The 18,988-nt window shown below is 41.6% G+C and overlaps 1 protein-coding gene across 1 annotated transcript in view; it reads right to left on the bottom strand.

Annotated features, from left to right (window-relative positions):
• Positions 1-703: 703 nt before the first annotated feature.
• The window catches only part of USP40 (ubiquitin specific peptidase 40), a 129,341-nt gene continuing 111,056 nt past the window's right edge, over positions 704-18,988 (bottom strand). Inside the window, exons 19-25 of the mRNA XM_082261771.1 lie at positions 18,839-18,933; positions 18,574-18,692; positions 15,409-15,474; positions 13,538-13,748; positions 7,709-7,804; positions 5,712-5,806; positions 704-1,577 (exon numbers count right to left, since the gene is read on the bottom strand). Of these exons, the coding sequence (XP_082117897.1) occupies positions 1,490-1,577; positions 5,712-5,806; positions 7,709-7,804; positions 13,538-13,748; positions 15,409-15,474; positions 18,574-18,692; positions 18,839-18,933 (770 nt within the window). The 3' untranslated portion in view covers positions 704-1,489. The remainder of the gene's footprint in view (positions 1,578-5,711; positions 5,807-7,708; positions 7,805-13,537; positions 13,749-15,408; positions 15,475-18,573; positions 18,693-18,838; positions 18,934-18,988) is intronic.

Raw genomic sequence — 18,988 nt, 5'->3', positions numbered from 1 at the left:
GAGCCAATCAGGAGCTCTCTGATGCTTTGCAAAAAACTGTCACTCTAACACAGCGAACATACTTCTGGGGGATGAGATCATATGGATGGTCTCACACAGCAAGACTATTTGGATGACACCACATTGTTTATTACAGTTGTAACCCCTTAAAAGGAATACACTGTCCTTGCTTCACCCTCAGTCTGCTGACTGGACAACGAAAGACCAGCAGCATATTGATTAGATCATCTCTCTGTTCACTCTTCTCCTATCATCATGTTCTATTTTAGGACATTAGCATGCAGTATACCCGATTGGCTTTCATTCTTGTTCCTCTCTCCCAGTCCAAATGCTGCTGCACCAGGGGATTGCAAGAGGCTAAAAGTCAGGTCAAATTCAGGTACTTATATTTGTTGGATTTAAAAAACACATTTCATAATCTATTAATGCATGCATTTGTATGTTTTGTGTCACAGATCATAATAATGACCTTAAAGAGGTTCTAACCCACTCCCATTTTGTTGAACAACATTTTTTGTTGCTGCCTGTCCCCCCACTGGAGAGTTTTCCCATCAATTTCTGTCCTGACAGGAAGTGAAGGCAAATCTTCCAACAGACTACAAATATAAACCTGACCGAGGGACTTTTACACACTCTGCCCAAAACAAAAAGTTCTGCATGGAGTTGGGTTTTAATTCGGTTCATAAAATGAAACAAATGGAAAAATTATCTTGAATCAATCAGCTGTGTGCATTATAGACATCTGTACCATGAATGTTTGTCTTACTTTTGTTAACTCATGAGCAAAACCCACACATTTAAAATGCACAAAACCGCACAATAATGCACACATAAATGCATGTCTAAGACATACAATATAGTGCATAACTGCATGCAGTAATGTGTATTAAAATTGTGCATTACTGCATACAAGAACTGTAAGTGTTAAAGGGCCATCTGAGGCAGAAATCTGAAATTAACTACAATACCCATAACAAAAATACCAGACTGAATCTTAAAAAAAGATAAATTTGTACACGAGTATCCCTTTATTCCTTGACAGCTGTTGACTCCCCAAAAAAGCATGGGAATGTAATCTTATAGAAAAATGAACCATAGAGAACTGACAAGTAACATTAACATAAAATAATAAAAATAAATGGAGGCAGGGTCAATCATGTTTAAACCTGATTGCAAGAAATACAGCTATAGGTTTTTCTTATTTCTTATAGCAGCAGTTTAAAGAAATCAATTCCAGGTGATGTACAGCAGATAATGAGATAAGAGAAGGCACCTCCATACACAGAAAATTTCCTGACTGTTCTGCAGCCGAGATCAGCCACAAGCACCCATACTCCTGCAGCACCTGGTTCTGACCTCCAGGGGGAACTATAGAATTATACCACAACATCACACTGCCTCCTACTGACAGTATATTTTATGTTCATCCCTGAGATTAAGGGGACAGAGATTCTGTATTTCATGCTCCAACCATGGGAGCAAGTTTTTGCTATCTGAACACTCCCACTCGGATGGATAGAGAACTTTCCGGCTTCCGTCCACTTGGCCGAACTTTTTGATTGCAATTAGATGGTGTACTATGAAAAACAGAAACGGTGGTTACACAAACTTGTTTGAATAAAATAACATCCTTCATGTTAATAAAAGTTTCTAGAGGCTTTAAAAAAGATCCACTATAGTGTGTCAACTCCACTGTTAAAAAAAAGTAATGTTTTCAGAAATTCCTTAAAGCGGAGTTCCGGCCACAAAATCGACATAGTCGATTTTGGCCCATCCGCTTCCTATTTGTCACCTGAAAAAGAAATGGGTAGTTACGATTTTTTTTTTTTTTTACTTACCTTGTAATTGCAGAAAAATATACTCACCTTTCTTCCACTTCCTCCCTCGGCGGCCGCGGTCCGCGCCGTCACTTCCGCTTTGCAATGATTCCAGGGAGCTGAACGTCATCGCTCCCAGGAATCAATGCGCCTGCACCGGCCCCGCCATCAGTTCCGGTGCAGGCGCGTCATACCTTGCTAAACAGCTTCTGGGCATGCCCAGAAGCTGTGCAGGGATGACGCTGCAGCCCCGGAAGTGACGGCGGGGCCGGCGCAGTGCATCGTGGGACCGAAGAAGACGGAAGAGGACGCAGAAGAGGATCGCGCTGGCTTCAAGCTGCCCACACCTGAGATGGCAGCGCTGGAGAAGAAATTTTCAAAGTAAGTATTTCTTCTAAAAGGTAAGTGCGAACCGGGACAGATCAGAGGCTATTCATTGTGGAATGTGCTAGCCCTGACTGTCCCGGGGGTATCTTCTTTGAAAAAAATTTTTTGTGGCCGGAACTCCACTTTAAAGTGTGCCTTTCATTACATTTTTTATGTTAGAGTGCTTGTAACCCTAAAAAAGAAAAAAAAATGATTCTGTTCCTTTAAAGCATGTATAACAGCACAGTGCTTGTGCTGTGTAATTTGTCCCTTTTTATCATCTAAAAAACCTGGCTGATCCTGCCTGGTGCTGCCCTACCCTCTGTAAAATGACCAGATTTATCATGGCTGCTAAACCCTGATACCATAGTCAGTTTACATGCCTCCGTCAGCACACCGTCTCTCCTCTTTCCCCCTTCTCCCCCCCCTCCCCTACCTGCCTGTCAGCTAGTGTCAGTGCCCGCCCCTTCCCTTCTGCTGCTCTAAGAATGGTGTTTTCTTAATATAAACCCCTGTGTTCCATTACATTATGTGCCCCAGCATATGTAGCTTTATACCTTATTTCAGAGTGCCACACTGCACTCACGTGACTGCCCGCTGCTCTCCTCCTCTTATGCCGGCTGACGTCAGGGGGAAATCCTCAGCCCCTCCTGCTGTAGTTCTCAGGTGGGGGGAGAGCGGTGGGCAGTCACATGAGCGCAGAGCGGCGCTCTAAAATAAAAATAAAGCTACATATTTTTTATAAGGCACATACACTGGGGCAAATAACCTAATATAACACAGGGGATTCTATTAAGATGATAAAGTGGCTTTATGACCACTTTAAGTTTATCCATTCAGAGTTACAATGTTGCAGTCTGATCACGGGGGAGAGGGGACTGAGGAAATGCATCACTCTGTCTGAGATCTTAAAAAGTCAAGGTCACTTAGATGGAGCTTAAGAACTATTTTTAGTGACACATGGCACAGTTTTATATGCTTGTATAACTATACTTTTATTCATTTATTTTTTATTTTACTGGGACATGTTAGGAGTTTATTAATGGACTTGAAAAGTTACTCACAGGCCTTGTATTGAATTGTATCTTGTAAAATTTTTCCGACCCATGGTGGGGAAGGACCCATCCCATTGTCATTCTTTTCTAGATAGTGCCATTTACCTGTCTTCATACTTTGTTTTGATGCATTTTTCTTTGTATATTTATTAAAAGATATATTTGCCTCTAAAATTATCCTTTGCAAGTTAGAAAAATGGGCATTAACCCAGCAGATTTGTTCTTAAAATAATCAGTTTCCAGGGCTTGTCATCCTGACCCTGGCTTTACTATCTAGTTAATCACTGAGCTGGAACAAGCATGCAGCCAGTAAAGTCCGAAAAATATAAACTCCTGCCCAGCATGCTTTATCAGGGTCACTGAATCACAAAGTAATGAAGCTAGAATCCAGGCGCCAACCCTGACCCTTTGCCTTTAAAAACAAGTTAGCAATAGCAACTCCTGTGTCTATCACTAGATCATAAGTTACTACAGCTGTTCTTACTGAAAGGAGAAAATAATAAAAAAAATAGAGGGAGAAAAAAGTAGGTGGGCTTTTTAGATGGTGCTTCCCAAGGGTATACCATAGCATATCGCACACAAGTCTTAGGTAAGTTTAAAAATACATATTTTTATTTAACACATACTGTTTGACATATCAGAGAAAAAAAGGTCAAAAACCTCCATATGCTATTAATAAAAAGAGACACATATGGATGTGTCCATAGAAGTAGAGATCATACAGTAACATACATCATGTAACAGCTGATTGAATTACACAAAAATCACTAACATGTTTCGCAGGATGAACCGTTTCTTTAGGGCTTTATATCTGTGTTTAAATCACAATCTATACATAGACAGAAACAAAAACAATGAAAATGAAATGTTTTATCATATACACAAATATGCATATTCAAAACTTCCTATTTATTTTTTCCCATTTTTTAGCAATGGATAGGAAGTTTTGAATATGCATGTGTGTATATGATAAAATATATTATTTATTATTTTTGTTTCTGTCTATGAATAGGTTAAATGTTTGCGATTTAAACACAGATATGAAGCTCTGAAGAAGCAGTTCATCCTGCAAAACATGTTGACAATTTTTGTGTAATTCAATCAGCTGTTACACGATGTATGTTACTGTATGATCTCTACTTGTATGGACACATCCATATTTGTCTCTTTTTAAATATAGCATATGGAGGTTTTTGACCTTTTTTTTTCTCAAATATGTCAAACAGTATGTGTTAAAAAAAATATGTATTTCTAAACTTACATAAGACTTGTGTGCGATATGCTATGGTATACCCTTGGGAACCACCATCTAAAAAGCCCACCTACTTTTTTCTCCCTCTATTTTTTTTTTTTTTAATTTTCTCCTTTAAGTAAAAACAGCTGTAGTAACTTATGATCTAGAGATAGACACAGGAGTTGCTATTGCTAACTTGTTTTTAAAAAGGCAAAGGGTCAGGGTTGTCGCCTGGATTCTAGCTTCATTACCTTGGAAACCACCATCTAAAAAGCCCACCTACTTTTTTTCTCCCTCTATTACTATATTTTTCGGGTGGTGCTTCCCATGAGGTTTTTTGTCCTTTTGGACATAGCTGGCCTATACTGCTCACTATAATCACACTTCAGAAATTTCAAAAACCTTGGAGGGACTCTTGGAGGGTTTAGGTCAGAGAAAGGAGTGGGTCAAATTTACATAGGGGTTGTGCAAAGTGCAAATAGGGGTTTCCTAAATTGTGCATAAAAATTCCAAAAACACCATGTAATCGCCTAATATAAATAATCTATACTGAAGGATCTACTCATGATCCAATAAAAACAACAGATAATTTACTTGTGAACTAATTTGTTCTTTTAATTAATTTGTCTGTGGATTAAGTGATTTTTAAAAATCGTATTTATCTGGTTTAGTTTGAATACGTGTTTATTTTTAAAGAACTTTTTAGGGCTTGTTTACACCAGTCCACGTGCTAACACATATGCCCCCTGGTGTACGTTGTGTGGTGGTGGAAAGGGGCAATGAGATTGATTGTTACAATGCATTGCGCTGTTTTTCTTTTAACTTTGTTGAAGTGTCACAAAATGATACTTTTCTAAACTCTATGCGTGTGGTGTAGTTAGTTAGGCTGCAAGAAAATGCTGACATGCAGCATTTTTGTGCAGCACACTACTGAGCACCTGTACGTTGTAAACTGACCACAGAGATAACAACTGCTTTCCATGTGCCATTGTGTTGAGTCTGTGCTGATTTATGCAGTTCAAAACATCTCAATGGGTGTGAATGAGCCCTTAGAATTTTATATACTTTGACTAGTTTTTCCATTGTATCCTTATCTAGCAAGATCTGTGCTGGTATTTTTTTTTTTAATGGAAAGCTATTGCAGTTAATACCTTACAATGAGCAATGATATTTTTGCATAACAGTATATATTATACCCTTTGAAGTTTGCATAAGAAAAATCATAAAATAATTCCTTACATATTTGTCTTGCTTTCTGCTCGTTGTCTTTGCTTTTCCTTTGCAATATACTCGTTCTCTGAGCTGAAGTCTATCTTGTCGTCCAGAAGAAGGTTCTTAAAAATACAGTACAGTTTACATTTTTAATACATTATGAACATGTCACTGCTTCCTTCCCACTGTTAAACTAATATTCTACATCTCTAGGCAAGTTAAAGTACAACGAAGGTCAAAACTGTAGTCACTAAAGGAAAAGAGAAAGAATCTATCCAAAGTGAGGTAAATGCCCTTTTGGACAGTTAAAAAGATGTCCATAATGAAAGATTTTCCCTCTGTTTCTGCTCAAGTGACAATTTAAAAGTTTGGATATTCCCTCACTTTTCAGTGGTCAAATGAAGAGGGTGAATCTCCCTAATGGGCACACAGACATGGGTTTTAACCCCTCATCTCTCTATACAAAAAACTATTTTGGCTTTAGATACACTTTTAAAAGTTACATTCACACCACTGCAGTGTATTAGATACAATTCTGCTTGTTGCAGTTTCCAGTAAAATAAACCTTTTATAAAAAAGAATAGCAACGTATATTACACAACTGTTAAAAATTATATACAGGGCTTGGCTAAAATGTATTGCAGAACAAAATAAAAATGCAGAAGGGTAAGAGGAATTTCCCAGGTTATATCTAGATACAAGCCTACTGAAAGCACTTTTCACCACCACCCTCTAAACTTGCCTTTATCCAGCACTTGGAGCACTATTCCGCTTTGTTTAGAAAGTTTGGAGACTACTGCTCTAAACCCTCATCTCCATGCTATAAAGGCGGCCTATTCATTTGAATGCACTACAGCGGGCTAAAGAAAAAAAAAAAACTATTTTACACAAACACATTATATATATACACATATATACATATATATATACACACACACACACATACATATACATACAAACACATACATACATACATATATATATATATATATATATATATATATATACACACACACACATATATATATACACACACACATACACACACACATACATATACATACAAACACATACATACACATATATATATATATATCTATATCTATATATATATATATATATATATATATATATATATATATATATATATACACATATACACACACATACACGCACACACACAAACAAGTCATTTTCTCCAGCACAGTGCACCTCAATGCATGGTGCACTGCAACACAAGTGTGATAGGAAATGGGACCATACCAACTTGCTTGTTACTACAGTACACTAGAGTGGATGGGCTGTTAATCTTGACTCTCAATTTAAATTTTAAAAAATAATGCTGTGAATCTCTGTTGATGTATGTAGGATGCCTATTAATCTCATAAGCAGGTCAGACAAGAAGGTACAATACAACTGCCCACAGGCACCCCTCTTACAAGGCGTACACATAAACAAGAACATTTCTATACGCCTAAACCTCTTATCTTAGTTTCTCCATTTAAATCTCCAATTGCACCTATATCTTTTCAAACCTTCACCAAACTGTGTCCGCACACAAATAATAATCCAATTGTTCTGGTACCTGATTGTGTCTGCAAACAAATCAATTGCTCTGTTATTTCTGACACTTTCAATTTATTTACTGATTTAATTAAATTTTGATTGATTTCTTAAAGATAAATCATTTTCAGGTTAAATCAAGAAGGAAGAGATAGGACAGACTGCAAAATGCTTAGATTGTTATTCATGGGGTTAAAGCAGGTGTGGTATAATCCGGTATTTATTTCACTTTAATCATTTAACATGCAATAATTAACAAAAACAAGAACTTTAAAAAATGATGCAACAGTGATAAGTTGTAACTAGAAATCAAACTGACAGCAAAAAGTGAATTGATGTGTGAACCTTTAAAATAAAAAAAAAAAGTCAAGATATTCTAGTTTTTTTTAAAGAAAATAAAATAAAATTTGTGACCAGCACTATATACAATTCAAATATTGCTTTTTCCAGACATTACTCACCTTTACACCAATTATATCCCCATCCTTTAAATAGTATGGAGCCCCTTGCAGGTTCTCAGTTTTTTTTTTCTTCTTCTTTTTAGAAACATGTTGAGTCTAATGTAAAACAATAATGAGCAAAATCAGATAAAAATGGATTTTTGTAAAATCTTACCGTAAAATCCTTTTCTCTTAGCTCATCGACAGACGTAGTCCTCGGTGATACACCACCTTCGGGTTATGTTACCTCCGCAGGAGCAGGACTAGACAGGAAATTAAAAAGCTCTGGCCACACCCTAGGGGCAGTCCCAGAGGGTATATCCTCTCTCTCTCTGCCTCAGCAAATCAGTTATGTGAAAAAGCAGTGCTTAGAGAATTTAACCCAACCCAACTCCAAAACAGAGGGGCGGGGACTACGTCTGTCGATGAGCTAAGAGAAAAGGATTTTACGGTAAGATTTTACAAAAATCCATTTTTCTCTAGCGCTCATCGACAGACGTAGTCCTCGGTGATACACCACCTTCGGGACGTCCCAGAGCAGTATCACAACTGAAGGGTGGGAAAATGGAAATCAAATCCCAATCTAGAAGGCCCAACCGGTGCCAACTAGAAGTTTACAATGCTCATCCTTAATGATGAGACTCAACAAAACAATTTTCAAACAGAAAAAAACCCTCGAGGTAGACCACCGGTCTCCTCAAATTGCGGCCTGCAAAACCTTGCGGCCAAATGAGGCATCCGCCGATGCCGTCACATCAATTTTATAGAATTTTGTAAAGGTATGTACCGACGACCAGGTGGCCGCCTTACATACCTGGACCACTGACGCCTGATGGCGAAAGGCCCAGGAAGTACTGAGCGCTCGAGTGGAGTGCGCCCTAACAGGGAACGGAGGACTCTGACCCTTAATAGAATAAGCCTGTACCACCGTTTGTCTAATCCATTTGGCAATGGTCGCGGCAGATGCAGGCAAACCCTTTCTGGGGCCATCCGTGATCACAAAAAGTGAATCCGTCTTACGGAATGATTCCGTAGCCTTCAGGTATACCCTGATTGCCCGAACCACATCTAAGGAATGCAACGCATGTTCCCGATGATGCTTGGGCTGAGGACACAAGGAAGGTAGTACAATATCTTCATTCAGATGAAAATCTGAAACCACCTTAGGAAGAAAAGATGGCTTAGGATGAAGTACTACCTTATCCCTATGAATCACTAGGTATGGTGACTGGCATGATAATGCAGCCAGTTCGGACACCCTGCGAGCAGAAGTGATAGCCACCAAGAAGGCCACCTTCTGGGATAAAGTAAGCAAGGGAATCTCCCTGATGTTTTCAAAGGGAGGTTTCTGTAGAACCGACAAAACCAAATTAAGATCCCAGGGCGGTAAGGGCGCGCGGACTGGTGGAGCCAGGTGCCGCACCCCCTGGATGAAATTCCGCACCAAGGACTTGGTAGCTAAAGGCTTCTGAAAGAAGATTGCTAATGCTGAAACTTGACCCTTGATGGTGCTCAAGGCTAGCTTCTGCTCAACCCCTTGTTGCAAAAAGGCCAATATTCGAGTCACCGAATAGGTACGTGGAGGAAATCCTAAAGATTCGCACCACGCAATGTAAGTCTTCCATGTGTGATAATAGACTTTGCTGGAAGTCGCTTTCCTTGCTTTAATAAGGGTAGGAATGACTGAAGTAGACAAACCTCTGTCCTTCAGTACTTGGGTCTCAATGGCCAGGCCATTAAAACCAGCGACTGTAAAGCACGAAGGTAAATAGGTCCTAGAGACTACAGACACTCCCTGAGACGAAGTTCCCACGGAACGTCTGCGACTAACATGTCCAAGTCGGCCAGGCCGGCTTGAAGAGGCCAGCCTAGAATTTCTAGGACCACTGGCGCTGATAGGATCTGAACCAGGCGTCCCTAGAGCTATCTGGCCCCGACCATCCGAGAAAGTCTGGTCGTTTTCTGTTCCCACACATTTATCAGATACCTGATAGTTATCAGGAAAGGTGATCTTTTCTGGTTGAACCTCAGGGACCGAAGTCACCCGACTAGAGGCTACTTGGCCTATCTGGTCAATCAGATCCGATTCCTGTGAGGTATCGGGACTAATCTTAGGAAAAGGTAAAGGAAAAGATCTATACAGGGAACGGTAACTACCGCTTCCTGTACTTAAATGTTGGAAGGGAAGAATCGCACCGGTAGTAGTGGTAGATGCTCGATCTAATGTCCTGAATACCGGTGAAAACGTCCCCCCACCCTGAAATCGGGTGGGGGCGCACCTTCAGGCTGTGTACTCCTTTACTTCGGGTTTGGCTGGGTTGGTCCTCTGCTTGTCCGACCATCTCTTCTTGAACCCTCCTGGAGGAGTCTTGCCTTTCCCGGGAGTACCAGCCGGGCGCCCTTTATGGGCGGTAAAGAAAGGTCCTCGCTTGTTGCGAGGTCCCTTAACTTTTGCAGCCTGTGGCAAAAAAGTACTCTTGCCCCCGGTGGCATCCTTAATGATTTCATCTAGGTTGGCTCCAAATAGACGATTCCCCTGAAAAGGGAGATTGGTCAAAGTCTTTTTGGAACCTAGGTCAGCTGACCAGCATTTTAACCACAGCACACGTCTGAGGATCACTGCTAACTTAGATGCATGCCCTAACAAGGGAGTAGTGTCCAAGGCTGCGTCACAGATAAACCGTAGCCCTTGTATGATCTGTTCTATCAAATCAGATGTCTCCTGGGGAATATCTTTTCCCCTAAGATCTTGGCGTACCATTTTCGCCCATTCCGTAAGTGTCTGGGAAACTAGACCAATAACAATTACTGGTCTAAATGCTGACCCTATCAGAGAAAAGATAGTGCGGGACTCCGCTTCTATCTTTCGATCCACCGGATCCTTAAAGGACGAAGTGTCCTCCACTGGAATAACCGTGGCTTTATTCAGCCTGGAAATAGGCGGATCCACGACTGGTGGTACCGTCCATTTCTTAATGATGGATTCCTCAAACGGATAGCGTCTAGCAATACGCTTGGAAATAGTAAAGGTACGTTTAGAATGCTCCCATTCTCCTTTAATCTGATTACCAAAACATTTAGGTACAGGAAAAGCCTTCGCCGTCTTGATGGGCTTATTAGTCCCAAAAGGCCTTTCTGTTTCAGTTGCCTCTGCCGGTAAAGCCTCAAGTTTTAAGGTTTCTTGCACTGCCACAACTAGTGCGTCCACCAATGCTTCTTCCTGAATTATAGCAGGAGAAGAAGCGTCCTCCTCACTGTCTGAGGGGGCTTTACCTGGGATAACAGCCCTTGCAGAGGAACCTGCAACTGCAGTGACCATCTCTGAATCAGAGTCAGAGGTGTCAGATAGTATAGGGGTAGGCGGGGGTCGCTTCCTTGACCCCCGTCCCTGACAGGCCGCCTCCACCCGAGCCACCATAGACTCCAAAATTGCTGTAAATGACTCTATACTCTGTGCACCGGCGGGTCCCGAGGCCCCCTCGAGGGAAACAGGTGGGGGAATATGTGTGGCAGGGTCCATAATAACTCCAGTTACTTCCTGGATGATATAATTCAAAAGTAAAGAAAAAACTTTTTTTTTTTTTAACCCTCAGTGCCACAAAAAAACCCCTTAGTGTTACCTGCTAGGGATCCCTATCGATCGAGAGAGAGAGAGATAGACCCCCAGGCTCACCACTTGATGTTCAGAGTTAAACTGCAACAGCTTACAGCGCTGTCTTAGACAAACAGGAAGTCTTTTGGCTGGCTGCCCAGGAAGAAGGGAGGCGGCTCCGCCCCTCTGCACGCCTTCCGGCGCCTCCCCCAAGCTCCACGAGGTGTAGAATCACCTCAAACATGGCCGCCCCCATGCTGGAGACACGAGGCTACGCCAAAATGGCGGCTCGTGCGATCCAGCAAAAAAAATGGCGGCGGCCTGTGCTGACTAGCGGTGTGCTGCAGGCACACAACACTCTCTCTGCATGGGGATATGGCGTGGTTGGCGGTACCGGCCCTGGCGGACCGCATGGCCGTTCGGGAGGCCTGCTAATAGCTGGAGATCTGATTTGGAAGGCAGTCTACATGTCCATGGCTTCTGACTGGTAGGTAGCTTATACTTAACCCATAAGATTCCCAGAATGCCACAGATTACATCTTTAAAACATGTATACAATAGATTGTTAGCTCCCAAACCAAGCCTCCTGGCTTTTTGCACACATAAAATCACACTCAAAGTAGGAGGATTTGTGACATGTTATAGGATAGAAAGAACTCTTTCTTACCATACAGAGAGGGGCCCGCGTTCACCACAAAACCCGTCAGGGAAAAAGGGGGAACATACTACTCACCATACCGGAACCAGGCGGGCACCAACTCCTGACAGTACCCCTCTCCACCGGAGCGGGAGGGCTGTCGACCGATACGGACGGCGTGACTCATGGTCTTTGGCGTTTCAGCGAGACGTTTAACTCGCGGGTTCAGTCCTTTTAATGGGACTTTGTCGCGGCCGACCCAGCGCGGAGCTATGGCCTGCACGCGCTCGTAGGCTGAACTGGGGTGACCACCGGATCTCGACATCCAGCCCGTCGCCCAGTTCAGCTTTCTTGCTTGAAGATCTCACAGGAACACTGGAGAAAAAAAAAGCTGTCTAAAAATCCTTTTAGAAAAAAATTCTTGCCAGGACCTAAGATCCCAGCAAGGTATCTAGGTCCTTACTCCTAACTAGACAGAAAATAACTGATTTGCTGAGGCAGAGAGAGAGAGGATATACCCTCTGGGACTGCCCCTAGGGTGTGGCCAGAGCTTTTTAATTTCCTGTCTAGTCCTGCTCCTGCGGAGGTAACATAACCCGAAGGTGGTGTATCACCGAGGACTACGTCTGTCGATGAGCGCTAGAGAAATATACATTCAATGTATATTTTGGTTTGTGGATACTTTTTTTTGTAGAGCTTAGGAAGATTCCTAATATTGCAAAAAAAAAAAAAAAAAAAAAAAAAAAACAACACATTTTCATACATTGTGAAGCTATACACCCACCTTTGGTAATGTATATGTAATTTAAGAGTATATATATATATATATATCTATATTTTATAGTATTACCGTATATACACGAGTATAAGCTGATGCACCCAATATTACCACAAAAAAGTGGGAAAACCTATTGACTCGAGTATAAGCCTAGGGTGGCGAATGCAGCAGCTACTGGACCCAACTGGACCACCACGAGACACAAAACAGGGGCTGCGGGCATGGTGCAGGGGATGCAGGGCTGTGGGCATGGTACAGGAGATGATACGGGCATGGCACAGGAGATGGCACAGGCATGGCACAGGTGATGGTAGAGGCATGGCACAGGTGATGGTACAGGCATGGCAGAGAAGATGGTACAGGCATGGCACAGGTGATAGTACAGGAGATGGTACAGGTGATGGTACAGGAGATGCAGTGCTGCGGGCATGGTACAGGAGAATGTTGTGTACCATGCCCGCAGCACTGCATGAGGAAATGCAGGGGCTGCGGAGGAGTCTCACTTACCTGTCGGTGAGGCGCCTTACATTTAAAAATGGCGACGCCCGGCGCCAACACGTCACTGCGCATGCCCTGCCAATGCTCGGGAAAGCTCTTACACATTCGGCTATTCCAGGGCAAACAGCGCATGCGCAGTGACGTGTTGGCGCCGGGCGGCGCCATTTTTAAAAGGTAAGTTAGACCGTGACTTGAGTATAAGCTGAGGGGGGCGTTTTCAGCACAAAAAAAAATGCTGAAAAACTCGACTTATACTCGAGTATATACGATATATAAAATTTGCCATTTGGCAAATAGCAATGTTATCTAGAATAAAGCAAACCAAATGTTATGTTATAGCCTCACCCAGCTTGAAATTGGGAGCCATTCGTGTTTCTCTGGAAAGTATTTTGCAATCTCCACTTTGTCCGTTGGAAGTGCACAGTGGGTGGCAATTCTCTGAAGAAGAGCCGAGGCTGTACATCCATGAGAGATATTCCATGCAATGTCCAATGGGGGGAAATAGCGATATTCTCCTGGCACAGAAAGCTGCACTCTCAGGAGCAGATCCTGGGGGCTAAGGGATCAAGCAGAAAATTATACTGAAACATTTTATCCATACATTGCTGTTTTTGTTGTTAAAAAACAGGGAATTATTCCACCTAAACATGTGTTGATGCATCCCATACATAAGTCAGCCGCTGTTAATGTAATAGGTGTAAACTAGTTTGCTACAATTATAGGTATATGAGAAATGCATTAGTTATGTAAACAATTGTTTCAAATATTTTCTTCCTTTTCCCACTCCTCTTAATTCCTGGAGAATGAAGTACAAGCCTGACGTAGCTAGCTTAATTAGCATATAATAGACGCATACCCAAGGCTTTCAAAGCTCTTACATCAGATGTCAATAGCCCCCATTATCAGAAGTCAAGAGTCCCACCACCCTCCCTTACATCACAGTGCACCCCCTTAACTTGTGTTGCTGCTGGGAAGAAACTGTAGGCAGAGCTAGAAAGAAGAAAGTGCAGGGGCTGGAGGAGGACCAGAGGAGGGCTGGAATTAGTTGCCAGAGTCTGCTGAATGCTGAGGGGGAGGAGGAGACAAGGGGGTGCTATAGCTGCACAAAGAGGTGCAAGATCTGGTGGAGGAGTTCTGGTGGAGGAGCTCCTCTCTGCTACCCACTACTGAGACAAGGAGGGGGAAGAGATGAGGGAGAGGGAAGAGATGAGGGAGAAGCCGCAGCTGAAAGAGAGACGCAAGGGCCACATGAAATGACCTGATGGGCTGCATTTGGCCCACTTGCCTTGTGTTTGACACATGTGGCCTAGGTGATTCCACCTGAGGTTTAGCAGCCCCCCCCCCCCCCTGAATTCAGCCTTCTGAGATAACGTCAAAGGTCCCAGCAGGCCATACAAACAGTGCAGTGGGAAGTCAACTTTGAAGCTGCAAGGAGTGTCACAACCAGCTTCCCACACTAAACATGCTGGTGCCTGGGACTCGAAGACCGGTAAAAAACCGGCCTGGGTGAGGACAGAACTGGATCCTTGGAAAGGTAAGTGTTCTTTCACTAAAGTCAGCAGGTACAGTATTTGTATGGGTTTTCAAACAAAGTGAAGAACCATTTTAAACACACTGCACAGATGAGAGGTGTAAAATCCTGTCAACTGATGTTTAATGAGTGGAAATGAGTGTCACTTCCAGGGCAGCCGAGTTACCTAGGAGGCATAAAGCGGCCTGGACAGCTCTGTTGAGTTTGTCTCAACATAGATATAGAGGGAAAGTAACAATGAATAACTATCTACTGGTGAAATGGCCAAGTGCCAACGAATTCCTGCATTGTAGGTGATGATGTCAAAGAGCTGCAATTGAGTGGGCCGGGAACTGAAGTGGCTTTGGGGGACTGAATATGAACATTTAACCAATGACCTATGTGTTGCAGGGAAGGGGGCCCACTGCATGGGAAAATTTAACAGTAGAAGTAAAAAGATTTTTTTTTTGTTGTCCCGTTTCTTGTACTATATATTTGCTACCTTATCTTATTCAATTTATATTACTAATCCTACATACAGGTTGGAAAAGAATTCTAATGTGCCATGTAGAAGGAAAAAGGTTTTTGGTTTACTTTGTTAAGACCTAAGCAGTTTTCTCTTACAGCTACAGACTTCATTCTAAAAAATGCACTTCTAGGAATAAAGAAGAGAATTTATTGCTTTTACATTAAACACAATACTCACCCTAGACACTCCTCTGCCTGCAGAGGCTCCACACACAGTGTTGTCCTGATTCCCAGTTTATGGTCACTAGCCAGAGAAAAAAAAGGCTATTTTAATTGCTAAAATCATACAGTAGACTGCTAAAGCTAAAACAGAAACCATTGCCACTATGGTAAAGGCAAGCAAAAGTGGGCATTTTTAACAATTTGAATCTCCATTCTTGAGTCTATGGTTGACAGCCCTTTTCTATACTTTTTTTTGCTTACTCTCAAAGCCAAACAGTACAGGACAAAGGCTCTTTAACCATTGCGACTGGGATATATGCAGCTACCTTCTGGTGATTGGACACTGGCAAAGAAAAGAAGGCTGCAGGAACATATATATCCACTCCCACCCCAGCTTGCCACGGGTTATGTTAGTATTCCAAGATAATGAATCTCTTCTCTCTACTGCGAGAACCTTATCTTCTTACTAATGAGGTTTCCTTCTATCTCTGCATAAATGATGATATTCCACCAAGCAAATTCATCTATCAAGATTCCTGCTTCACTATAGTCATTGCAGCTTATACTGCCACTCCCAGGATAAGTTGACTCCTCGGTAGAGCCTTGGGGACCCAGTCTGTAAAGTTACGGTCATGCATTGAATCCTGCTAGCATGCACTCTCCTTGGCACGTAGTGCAACAGGTAGAGTTAGTTGCAGGGTGCTTTACAGGTCTAAGGCCATGGTTTGCCAACAGCAGAAGACCACTGTAGAGGTATGCCCATTGTTAAAGACACAACCAAGATGGGGCAAGTGCTCTGCTGACCCTGGCTGCAGATGTTTCAGTGTTGAGTATAGGGCAACCGCCCTTTAAACATTCATGCCCAGAGTGGCCCTTTTCTTATCCTAATCCCCCTTGGGTTGTATAGGGCCTGTCAGCCACCCTTCAGATGGTCAGGGCTGGGAGTCAGAAGTGCTGTGGTTTCTTTAAATTTGTCTGTACTTGTGCCTCAATGCTCCGCCTTTGTCATTTATTGTCCATTTATTGTGCCTGAATGAACTAAGCACCTACTGCATCTCACTTTCAGTGGTATTTCTATAGCTGTGCACCCTGCCGCTTTCTCTTTCTGGACATGACTGTTGTGGAGTACAGAATACCCAGATCTCCCTGATATACAGCATCTGGGTGGAGAATTAGAACAAAACATTTTAGCTCAGATAACTACAAATTTATGACTCTATAAAGTCAGAAAATGTATTCTTACTTCTAGTTCAATAAAGTACTTAAAATAAAGTACTTTAATAAAGGTAATAAAGTAATCTTAACCATTTACGGACTGCCCACCGTGTATTTACATTGGTACTTTGACGTTAAATACCGGGGTTATGGCAGCAGATAGCTGCCACAACCCGAGATTTTCTTTTTTAAACGGCTGACGGTCCACTTTAACATAAGGGTGGTCCCCGCAGCGAATTCGCATTACATGATGGCACAATCGTTTGTTCTCACGGCCGAGGGTTCGTTTTTTGAAAATTAGTTTAAATTATTTTCCGGCTAGTGTATGGCCAGCATTAGTGCAAGAGCAATAATTTGAGCCCTAGACCTCCTCTGTAACTCTAAACTGGTAACCTGTAGAATTTTTTTAAGTGTAGCTTATTGGGATTTTTAAAGTACCAATGTTTGTCACCATTCCACAAGCATGCGCAATTTTGAAGCATGACATGTTGGGTACCTATTTACTCAGCGTAACATTATCTTTCACATTATAGAAAACAATGGGATTTTTAACTGTTTTTTTTACATTTTAATTTAAAAAAAGTGTATTTTTCGCAAACAATTGTGTTTGTAAGACCGCTGCGCAAATACAGTTTGAAAAAATATTGCAACAATCTCCATTTTATTCTCTAGGGTCTCTGCTAAAAAATAATAAATAAATATATATATATATATATATATATATATATATATATATATATATATAATGTTTGGGGGTTCTAAGTAATTTTCTAGCAAAAAAGGCAGAAATAGTGGTTAGAAAACAGAATACTCTGTTCTAGGTAGCACCTGTTAAAAAAAACTGCCAATGCACGGAAGGGTTGTCTGTAGATTAAAACAAGCTGTGCAGCTTTGACCAACGTTGAATACTGCCCTTGCTATGGGTGTAGGCCATTTAAGTACTTCTCAAAGCCTGACTAAAAAACTAGTGATGGAGTCCCCACGTCCTGCCTTTTCAGAGGCACTTTCACTTCCCTGATGCAGTAACTCTGAGCTCAGTGTTTCAGAGGTCGCTCCTGTGATGGTGAGGGTGAACAGTAGCAGCTGGACATGTCTTCGCAACATCCTAGCAACAAGGCAAGGCTTGAGGAGGTACTTGAATGGCCTACACCTATAGCAAGGGCATAATTCAACATTGGTAAAAGTTGCACAGTTTGTTTTTATCTACAGGCATTCTTTACTTGCATTGGCTGCTTTTTGGTAAAGGTGATCTTTATCTTTAAGGTACTCCATTACACACACACACCAGTAAAACATGTTTGCAACACTTGTTTTTTCATTTTGGATAACGTAAGGGAGGGTTATAAAACCCCTGTAAGATTTATTTTTTCTGTCTTTGTCCCATTGGGGAGATTTTCCTTCACTTCCTGTCCCATAACCAAACAGGAGGTGAGAGGAAATCCCTGTAAATGAAAGAAATTTTCCTGGGACCCCCAGGTCACCAGAACTAGTGTCCCCATTGAAAGATTTACCCTCCATTACTTTTCTGGGGACAACCCAAAATGTGTTTTTTTTTTAAACTTTCACTTTCAATGATAATAGTAAATAGGACAAACAGAGAGCGAATCTCCCTAATGGGAGCACAGACAGCAATAAAAAGTGGCAGGTGTTCTAATCCCTCTCCCCACTATACAAAACAAAAGTTTTGCCTTTAGTTACACTTTAAGCTTTTTTTTGTTTTTGTTTAGTGTGCATAAATAATAGTATATGGGACCATAGCTACATTAGTTTTCAGATAACTTTCTTTTTTTTTGGTTGCTTTTGTTTTGCATTTGTTTTAGTCGTCATCAACTTTAACAGCAATTTATTGGGAAATAAGCCAAACAAATTCCATCTTTTTACCTTCTTACCCTATGAAAAAGTGCACATATTAAAAAGGGCATATGTTATCACCTTGGAATAAGTATAAATGAAGCAATAACTAAACCTGATCTGCAATTGATTGAAGCGCAATATTTTTGCCAACCGTTTGTTTTCTAATGTCCAGACACGGAGAAAATCAGGAGAAGGAATGCCAAGGGCATCAAAAAGTGGTAGCGTAATAACCTGCATAGAAAAAACAGATGCACTTACACTGCAATTACTACAGACAATTCATACTGCAGCATAAGGAAACAATTGGTGTTGAATACCAAATATAGCAAAATGTCAAAATGCACAAAAGTACCTAGGTATTGGTCTTATACACGAACCTGAAGTTTAAGCTCTTGAAGAGAAGCCTCTTTGGATATCTCTATATGACCCACGAAAGAAGAATCAGAGTCTGGCTGTTCATGAGAAGAAGCATCTACGAAAGAAATTAACGCATAAATAGGAAAAGGAAGGAAAAGAAAAGCGGAGAC

Source organism: Pelophylax lessonae (assembly GCF_965119305.1).
Source record: "Pelophylax lessonae genome assembly, chromosome: 6".
NCBI classification, from domain to species: Eukaryota; Metazoa; Chordata; class Amphibia; order Anura; family Ranidae; genus Pelophylax; species Pelophylax lessonae.
The sequence above is the reverse complement of the archived record's forward strand: the minus strand, read 5'-3'. Positions and strand labels throughout refer to the sequence as shown.